At 34.4% G+C, this 10,326-nt stretch overlaps 1 protein-coding gene across 1 annotated transcript in view; it reads left to right on the top strand.

The window, feature by feature from the left end:
• LOC108748093 (Golgi apparatus protein 1) overlaps positions 1-1,257 on the top strand; it is a 6,295-nt gene extending 5,038 nt beyond the window's left edge. Inside the window, exons 12-15 of the mRNA XM_018486095.1 lie at positions 112-291; positions 456-684; positions 848-954; positions 1,040-1,257. Of these exons, the coding sequence (XP_018341597.1) occupies positions 112-291; positions 456-684; positions 848-954; positions 1,040-1,204 (681 nt within the window). The 3' untranslated portion in view covers positions 1,205-1,257. The remainder of the gene's footprint in view (positions 1-111; positions 292-455; positions 685-847; positions 955-1,039) is intronic.
• Positions 1,258-10,326: the final 9,069 nt, after the last annotated feature.

Raw genomic sequence — 10,326 nt, 5'->3', positions numbered from 1 at the left:
TTGAATGCGGGCGGATCTGTTCTAAATTTACTTGTATTATGATGCCAAGTAGTTTACAGTGTGGGTTAACATAGTTTAATAATTAATTTATAAATATATATTACTATATAGGTTATAGTACACGAACGTACTGACAAAGAACTCGAAGGAAAAGTAATTAGATGTTTGAAGATCAGATTTCGGGAATCAAAGCTGACAACTAAATGCGAGCATCAAATGGCTAACATTCTCAGAGAAGCTGCATTAAATTATCATTTAAATCCATTATTAGCAACGATGTGTGCGCATGAGGTAAAAAAAAATCATAAAATTATAATTTACTATTTATCTCATGAAAAATTAAGAATTTATATGGAATAATTTATGTTGAATACTATTGCATAAGACTTTATAGAGAGAGTTATTATAGAATTTAATTTCAAATAAGTTTACGAAATTTCTCTTCTGTTTTTTAGATTGAAACTATATGCCAATCGGATGAAAACGAGCCTGGTGCTGTTGAAGAGTGTCTTAAAAGGAAATTCAATGCTGGAAATCGAGATATGAGGGAAGAATGTCGTTTGGAAGTTGCGGATCTAATAGAACAAAGCAAAGCTGACATCAATGTGGATCCCTTATTGCAGAAAGCTTGTGCTGTGGATATCAGCAAATATTGCAGTGCTATACCTCAAGGCGCGGGAAGACGTATGTAATATTGTTTATTAGTAACTACAGATTGAAAATACAAAGTAATTTTGTCAGGAACGAATCCTTCCAAATTAAAGTCTACTAAATTTTATTGATTTTTGTATATACATATATGTGTTAAATATAATAGAATTAATAATTTGAGTATTAATTGTATTAGATATAATGTGCTTGCAAAATGCGCTAGAAGACAGTAATAAATCCTTGCAACCTGATTGTTACAAAATGTTGACTACGAGAATGGAAATGTTTAAAAATGCTGCCAAGGTCTGTAAAAAAATACCATTATACATATCTGTTAATTTTTTTGCTTATGCCTCGGAATAATTGTATTTTACTTATCGCATTACAGTTAATCGCTCCAAATACGTTCGAGGAATTATACACGACAGTAAATCGTTCTCCAGCGAGGCGTTACTTCATAATCGTTGGTTTTACTATAATCGGAGTGATCTTCATCGTTGGCATGTTCTGTGGACGCGTGACCAGGCGGACGATGATTATGAAAAACAAGTGACGACACACCCGTTCACTAGTGAAATGACTTTCGTGAAATTAGTCGAAGGATTGTAATACGAATAGACTACACGTGTGTTGATCTGATTGGAGTGCAAGTTCACGATAAAAGAAGAAACATCGGTCTTTTTATACCTTTGTTTATGAAATATTTTAAAATGCGGACCTTTGTATTAATAATTGGGGGGGGGGAGGAGATTTTTAATGTAGCTGTTAAATACACGCGATATTAAATGCAAAACGAAGATCGTAAAGGTCTAAGAATATATGAGTATTCGAACAATTTAACAACATAAGAAGATTTAAATATTTAGATATATATTATACTGTAACATTATGATTCCAAAAATACAGGGTGTTCTATAGGATTTGTAACAAACTTAAAAGAGTTCATTTCTTCATACTCATCGAAAAGAACGCTCTCAAGTTTGTTACATGAAATAACGAAAGAAATTATGTTATTATTATGATTTTATATTCTGTACATGTATTCTGTACTGTAGAACGAAAGAAATTATGTTATCTGATATTATATTCTGTAGATCGAAATTACCGCGAAAGAAAGAGATATTTTATTCAGTAGGATTTATTCATAGGATTTTTAAAAAGCAATAATTTTTTTCTTAAGGCGAGCGATATTATTTTATCTTTACCTGCGAGAAATTTATTTGAAAGCAAGGAATAAAAAACAGTGGAATAAAATAATCAGCGAATTCATTCGCCTTTGTTAGCAGAGACGCGATTTGATTGAACCGAGAGAGCTGCCGACATGCCAAAGATTCTTGGAAATATATGCCGCCCATGAGACGAGTGTGTGTACTGTTGTTGCCTAGAGTCCGTTCCGATTTAGAAACCTATACGCGGAGAGAGTTAGTAAGTGGCGAAAATACGAGCACCTAGTTCGAAGTGTGCCGGGGGTGCTCTGTCTCTTCCTTCTCCCAGAGGTTTCACTCAATCTTTGCGATGAAGTTGGAGAGAAAACGGGAGCATACATGCCTGAGGGTTCGTCGTGGTGCTGGTTCTCGAATAACCAGTTTGAAGCGACTGTGCAACGATTATTCCCGAGAGACCCTCGGGGTCATCCCGCGAGAACGACTCCGTGTACAAGCCTCATGACGACAGAAGGACAAGTTTCTGCGACTCTGATGAGCTTTCTGTACCTCATGTAATATGAAGATTCTGTACAGAACTTGCGAACGAAGTGTGTTTCTAATTGATTTAAATCCAAAGAGACACACGCTCGATGGGCACAAGTTAGTCCGAGTCTTCCATTCTTCAAGCCTCAATTCCCCGCCTGTGACTTTAATACGATGTGCACATATACGCCTATACCTTCGGCTCTCATGTAAATATATACAAGAATTATAAATTTTTATTTGTCAGAAATATATATACGTATATATAATATACATATATACATATGTGTGTGACGAAATACGAGCAGCATCAATTATTTACCACATTTCTGATTATCTTTTCTAAATAAACGAATAACTTAATTGCGATCCTAAGTAAATGAGCAATTCTTTTATAGATAAAAAAATATTAAGACGAAAGCATAAATTTTTAATAATTACGCATTATTTTGTCGAAGTTGAAGAGGAATGCGAACTTTACTCTAAAATATTAAACTGAAAAAAAAAAAAAAAAAGATAATTTAAAATTCATTGTCAGTTATATATAGCATGTATAATTGCCGATGAGCTTTCAATTTTTATTATAATTAGAAATGTTACGAAAAGGAATCGGATTAATTACAATTATATTAAATTGTATAGGAAAATTATCTTCTATATATGCGTCACTTTAATTACTACCCTATACATATAAATACATAAGTAATTTCACAGAAAATATCATTGGCGAAAGCATAAATTTTTGCGCGATAATCACGGGCTTTCATCAAAACAAAAAAGCGCACGCTGAAATGTTAAACTCAAAAAATATTAAAAATTGAAAGATTGTTAAATTATTATTGTCCATTATATCCATTATACTTTTAATATTAAAAAAATAATATTACATATTTTTTTCTGCTGTATTTTTAATATTTTAAAAATAATATAACATTTTTTAAAATAAAAAATGCATCACGAGAAAATATCTCGGACTAATAGCGGATGTTACATTAAATTTTATGGAATAGTCGATTGTTTACATGCCATTGGTTGTGTGCATGTTATCAATTTTTTAACGCAATTCTCGCGTTCTAGGTAAACGCGTTTAGCTGAGTGGTTCACCGCGATGGAGAGCCCGCCATATTTACTTTGCGCCGCGTCGCATCAGTTCGAAAAATCATCACGCCTCGCTCGCGTTTTTCAGTCTATCACGAGTAAATTGTCTGGTAAAATACGAAGTTCCCTTCTCCTGCGCTGAAACGGGGCGCATAATGGAGTTAATTAGCGCATGCTACCATTGCAACCAACTGTGTTGCTCAATATTCGCAATTATCCACGCTGATCACGCGCGCAACATCGCGCGTGGCAGCAACAACAACAAAAAAAGAAGAGAGAAATAAAACAGGTAAATAAAAGGTATTAAAAGAGAATGAGCGCGAATTTTTTTTAATTTGTGACACTGAATTTTAATCCTTCGAAAAATTATTGATTAAAAAAGTTTTTAAATAAATTTGCGACGCAATTTTTTTTTTTTAGGTTAAGCGAAAATGTTGACAGGTTATTCTTTTAGCTTTCTTTTTTTTTTTTTATTTATTCCAACAAAGAGGAGTTATGATAAATTTTTTTATACTTTTACGTTCTATGAGGAAAAGCAAAAAAAAATTTGGTCTTGTCCCGAAATATAATCTTTTTGTATCGGTCCGCACTTATAACGTAATACGTTAACAAATCTAGATTTTATGTATGAGATAATCTGCATTTATATCTTACTTTTATTAATAAAAAATACACGCGTTTATTTTTTAAATTCTGTGTAACGCAGAGTCGTGTATTTACGTGTGAAATATAATAATATACTTCTATGTGTGTGAATAAATAAACTGTGTAAATTATATTTTACGTGTCATCTATGCGTAAATCTAACATATGAATCATCGGAGTTTATGTTCTTTGTCCTTGCATTAGAGCTATTATCTTGTGTATATGTTTTTATTTACCACAAAAAACTTAATTACTTCTTTCTGTATGGTATTATCTAATTTACAATAAGTTATAATAATAATAATTTATATAATTCCACATTGCTTGATTTGTTTACATAAAAAAGATTATAAACTTAACGTAAACAATTCCATGTAAACGTAATCATAAAATATAGGGCAGGACCTTGATGTAACGTAAACTGCGTGCTAAATGTGCGTATTTATCGATAAAAGTGAAGAGTATGAATACGAACCATATATACAGAATCTCTCATAGATTTGTTAGCGCGCTAACATTATAAACGCGTTCTGAATACGGACCTTCGTCTCTTATGATATATCGATCGCAATGATCGAGATATCAATACGTACTTCAATGCGTACATTCTCTCGCGCGTACAGTATATTGATATCTCGACATTCAGAAGATAAAGTCTTCAAACGCAGAGATGGGAATGAGAGATATCAGAATTTGGCGATTTTTGGAAACTCGTATTTTCGTCATATTTATCGGTACATGTGGATGCATGCATGTAATTAGGCGTTTGTTTCCGGGTTAATTTCGAAAATCGACATCCTTATTGGTAGTAATCAGAGAGATTCTCAATTTCGATATTCTCGGCGGAAAATGAAAAGATTTGATATCTTGAAATCAAGATGAAAATGACAAAAGTGAGCACATTTATTAGATACTGACTAATGAAATTATAAATATTCTAATAAATTTGCTCATTTTTGTAATTTTCTTATTTTAAGATACACAATCGTTCTGCTCAATTTCATCGTCTGTTTTCAGGCGGAAGCTGAATAAATTTCGACCTCAGCCCCTTTCCTCCTTTTCGGAAGTTGGAAAGGTCCTCAATAGTTGCGGGAGACAACTCGGTAAGTGGATCCTTTACATTGCAATTATTTGTCGCCTTTGTAATAATATGATCGCGCGACAGATCGTGTTATTTGATAGTTGGAATTTATTGATTTATACCTTTTAATAAGCTTACAATTAGATTAAGCTGTTCGTCTCCGAATATAAATTCTAACACGTTTTTCGTATCTAATTTTATTTTTTCATACATTTTTCGTACTTCTATTCCTTTTTTTTTTTTTCTTGGTCGAGCCACACATTTATCTTTTTTTTTTATGATTCGCACTATCCCGAGTGGCCGATCGCAATTCGATCAACTCTCTGTGATTTTTGGGCTTCCTTTTTTTCATCTCGTCCGAAGCGTGCATTTTTCGCACTCGAGGGCGAAAGGGTGTTTGGTTGGAACTGGAAAATTATAAAAAATATAAAACAAGGAAGCCACGTATTCTCCCCGGTGACGTTAACTTGCACATCACGTTGGAAATACTATATCAATAACTTTGTATGTCATACGATCAACATTTTTAGGAACACGGATTGATTCGTGGAATTTTTGTAAAACTAGAAGACTTGCGTTTCAAATGTATTCCGATATATTTATATAAAGTACATACGTTTCAAATTAAACGTATATTAGCTAAAAGCATTTCTAACATCGCGTGATAAATCTCGTTGAAATTTTCATAGAAATTATAGAACAAAATGTCCGAGTTTCTTCTTTCTTTTTTCTCTTTTACAGCTGTGATTAATGCAACATTTTTGATTGTTTATTGAAATTTACTTACTTAATCCGTTTACCTCAACTACTGTGATTGTTTAATTCCTTTACCACGATATAATTATGCGGCTATAAGTTATATTTGAAATTGAAATTTATTGACTCGTGCTTTTCAAGCTTAATAAGCTTAACGGGCTTAATATTAGTCATCCCTAAAAGCTTAATATTAGGCTTTTATATGTGTGTGTACATTCACCATATTACCTTTCGAACCTCAAATATTTACGATACGGAATGAAACGAGATGAATCATAACAGGCGAAAAAATCGAGTCAAATGAATAAAGATGATATTAATACTCGATAGCAGAGATAAAAGAGTTTGTTTTCCCAAAGTAAGAACATATAAACGCGATACTTATTTTTAATTATTTTTTAATGTATAATATTGATAGGTTTAATTTATGATTTTTGTATTTTTTTTTTATGCATATATTTACACTTATACAACAAGCGTATGTGGAGTGATTTATGTATGGAAAAAAATACAAGCAAATAATGGTATTGTATATTAAAACCGTACGTCGAGACAAAATCAACGATTAGACGTAAATTAATATATACATCAGAAAATAACTAAAAATAATTATTGACCAGTCAAGAGAAAATGCAAAATGGATATAATTCTTTTAAAACAAATAACAGCGTTAGTTATCTTTTTAAAACTTTTTTACAAAAGCGAACAAATAATTGTGTGATTAAACTATATTACAAAATGAAGGGTAGAAAATTTGTAAACGAGATATATATTTTCAGCGTAAACATTTCCGAAGAGAGTTCTAAGAACTTTAGTTTTATCGAAGCGGTCTTGTTTTCACAGATAATAAATTTTCACTTGCTTTTTTTAAAAAAAAGTTGTTTACACCCAATCAATGTAACAATTTATTTTCGTGGTGCCCGTCTTTATCTTTTGCGTTTAAAAGGGGGAGCACCAAGTTCTTTAAACATTAGATACACAATATAGGATGTTTCGTGTCCTCGCACTTTTTTTATTTAGCTAATTTCAGCCGGTTTTTCTCTTGCATAATAATATCGGGGATGGACGCAAAATGGATTTCGTCATTCAAAATGAAATAGTTCAAATTTTTGAAAATTACATTTCGCAGTTGCCATCGGATAAACAAAGTTTATTCTTAGAATAATTTCATTTCGGGCGTAGACGTAATAAAACGTGTAACGTATGGAGAATGTTAAAAGTTCCTGAAACATTACGTTAAATTTTCAAAAACGCGGTTCTGGCACACCTCATATGAGCGTATATTTTGTAACTGCACGTTGCTCAGCCACGGCGGAAATGGTTCGAAGCAGGAGCTCCATTCGTACGTCCCACTACGAAGCATAAAACGGCGCGGAGATGGCGTACCGAAGATGAAGATTAAGATCTAGATTAAGCGACGGAAGAGCGTTCGGGATGCCGGCGCGAGCGGAGGCTCGTTGCATCGCTCGTTGCGAGAGAGAGGGGTCGAGATCATGCGCCCTGCATTCACACATTGGTTGGCACGAAGGGTGGCGGGTTTCCCAACCCTCGTCGTCAGTTTGACGCCGCGTGCGAGCGCATACAGATCTGTCGCGATCGCCGACTCGCGCGCGCGAGAGGGAGCAGAATTGGGGAAACTGAGAGAGAAAGTTCGTTGTTCTTCCAGGGAATCATCGTAAAATGATCGCCCGCAGGTCGAGTCTGCACACCCGATCCGTCGATCCAACCTGAAATTAGATAAGAGAGCCCGATCGAGAAGCGCGAAAGAAAGAAATCACGCCGTCAGAGATTCTCTGCCGTAAGGTGGATCGCACGCGATTTTTTTTTTTTTTTTTTTTTTAGGAGACACGAGATTACAAGGAGATTACACGCAGTTCAATTCGTGCGATTGCGATTGCAAGAACTATGTCGATACACGTCCGTTAATCCGATTATCAATCTCGAACATTTATGACAGATAACCGATTATGAGCGATTCATATATAATTGTTCGGAAATGATTAATAACGCCAGTTTAAAATGGAATTCTATAGGATGTATTACTAATTTATCAAATTAATTAAAAAAATAGCGTTACAATTTCGTTTTTGAGATTTCCACTCTTTAATTTAAAAAATAGACCGAATGTGACACGATTCAATTTGTTGTAATAGAAAGAATGGGATTAATTGTTATCAGATTTTTAAAAATGAATGCATTTTGGAACAATTTTTAATCCGGAGAGACAATGCGGCTTTGTAAATTGAATTTTAAAGACAATTTGATAAGAATTAATTATCAATTGATTATCAAATTACCGTAGCTTTTTGGTACTTTGAAAGTATTAAAATTATATAGAAATTCCTTTCGTGTTTCTTTATTTTGAAAACCGGTTAAATTCTTACAATCCTTATGTTTATCTTCTGTACTTTTATGCTTTTTTATTTACAAAAAAGTAGGAGAAAATTTGAGAAAATCGCCGATGGAGAAGTCAAATTAATTATCTGATATTATAGAGGAGAGAGAGAGAGAGAGAGAGAGAGAGAGAGAGAGAGAGAGAGAGAGAGAGAGAGAGCAATTGTCTTAAAAAGATTATTTATTTGATCGATTAAAATGCGATATTCTACTTGTAAATAGAATTTTTGTGGTCTTCAGTATTTAGCTGATTATGAGTGAAATTCTATATAAAATCGCGGGGCATTTATCGAAAGATCATATTAGTTAATCTGTAATCGAGCCTCGAGTACACTTCAAAGGAAAGTTATTAATTTACATAATTACGGAACAATATGACGATGTGAATTTAATTTTCGCTAATAGGAATTGAATTGTATGCAACTTTTAACGTCAATTTTGCATGGACATTGTTTCTGATGAAATCACGGAAATATTGCGCTGACTCTCAATATTTTCGCGAAAATTGATGATTACCATATATAATTGAAGGCACATTTAATTTGTATGATTTATTGTTATGGCAATATGCGTTTGTGTATTCTCGCTCGCATTTCGCATTTAAATTTTATCGATGTTCAACTCCGTTACCGAAAGCGCAGAAATAATTTATGATTAAAATTGATGAAGAAAGCATATGCGCGTTTTACGCGTTCTATCCACTTAACTGTCCACTTAATTACACAGAGCATATGCAAGCGCGCGTTGTGTAAACGATTATGATTGTTCGCCAAATAAGTGAACATATAAGCAAGGAAACAGTTGGACTAATGGAACGAATAAATACATGTATACTCTATAACAATTAGGCATACAACGATGTTTGGAACGTCAACACTATCATTAATCGCTAGTGAATCAAAACGGCGACAGGTGCCTGTAGTCTGTAGACGATTTTGCCGCGTGCGAATTTTCCGTTAAAATACCATCAATACGTCGCGAATGCCTGCACTTCTACACCACGACAGATTTCTGCCGTGCAGGAAACATACGATATGTGAGTGTGTCATGATCTACGATGATGTGCGTGAATCACGAAATCGGGATTGAAAAGGACGAATCAGGACGGTATCAGGTCAGTGAAAATTAATTACAATTTGCACTCGTGTGAAATTACTGACGAAAAAAAAACGGAATCACATCAGAAATATCAGAATCAATGGAGAACTTTTTATCGCTCCGAATCGCGAACGGTAGCGATTGCGCGATAATTATACGCGATGAAATTGCCGATTAATCATAACGATATGGCCGCGCCCGGAGATCGGTTTGATAAATTAAATCAATGTAACGTTCTCGAGAGATCGAGTATAAAAGCTTTCGAGTTTCGGCTTTGAACGTTTTTCATATTCGCCGATCGATCCAATAATGCATTAGCTCCGGGGATTGGCCCTCCGCAAAACTTTGATCTACATGATCTGCGCAAAAATCGACTGAGGCGTATCTGCGTGGAAATCGGATTACCGCTCAGAGAGAACGGGGAAGTGGGAGACTTCTCGATTAGTAACCCGCGCAAAAACACTTTACGCACGGTCTAATCTCAAGAGCAACGAGAACGGATCACCGACAGATCGATTTACCGTGGGGGGTATCCGCCGTCGACGTTGTGGTCGTGAGTTTCGATGGTAAGAAAAGCAAACATTGAAATAGTGCCAGTTTCGGGCGGAAGATAAGTTGATTGTGGAGATACCGAGAGGGGCAATTAAGTATCGAGTCTACTAAGAGAATATCATTCATTAAGGACTACAATGTCTGGAGAGATGTAAGATTGCGCAGAGATTCTGAAGACGCTACTCAACACCGGGATCTGTGATATACTGCAAGGAAGAAGCTGTAAAATTGCGAAGATGTTAGGGAGCTATTCTCATTGGCGACAGAATTTAAATTGAGGACCAACCTTAAATTCAGGAGGAACGTAAGAGTGATTAAAATATCTTATCTTCAATGAGGGGTCTTATAAAATCATCGCATTTG

The sequence above is a fragment of the Trachymyrmex septentrionalis genome, unplaced genomic scaffold, assembly GCF_001594115.1.
Source record: "Trachymyrmex septentrionalis isolate Tsep2-gDNA-1 unplaced genomic scaffold, Tsep1.0 scaffold21, whole genome shotgun sequence".
In the NCBI taxonomy this organism is placed as follows: domain Eukaryota; kingdom Metazoa; phylum Arthropoda; class Insecta; order Hymenoptera; family Formicidae; genus Trachymyrmex; species Trachymyrmex septentrionalis.
The sequence above is the reverse complement of the archived record's forward strand: the minus strand, read 5'-3'. Positions and strand labels throughout refer to the sequence as shown.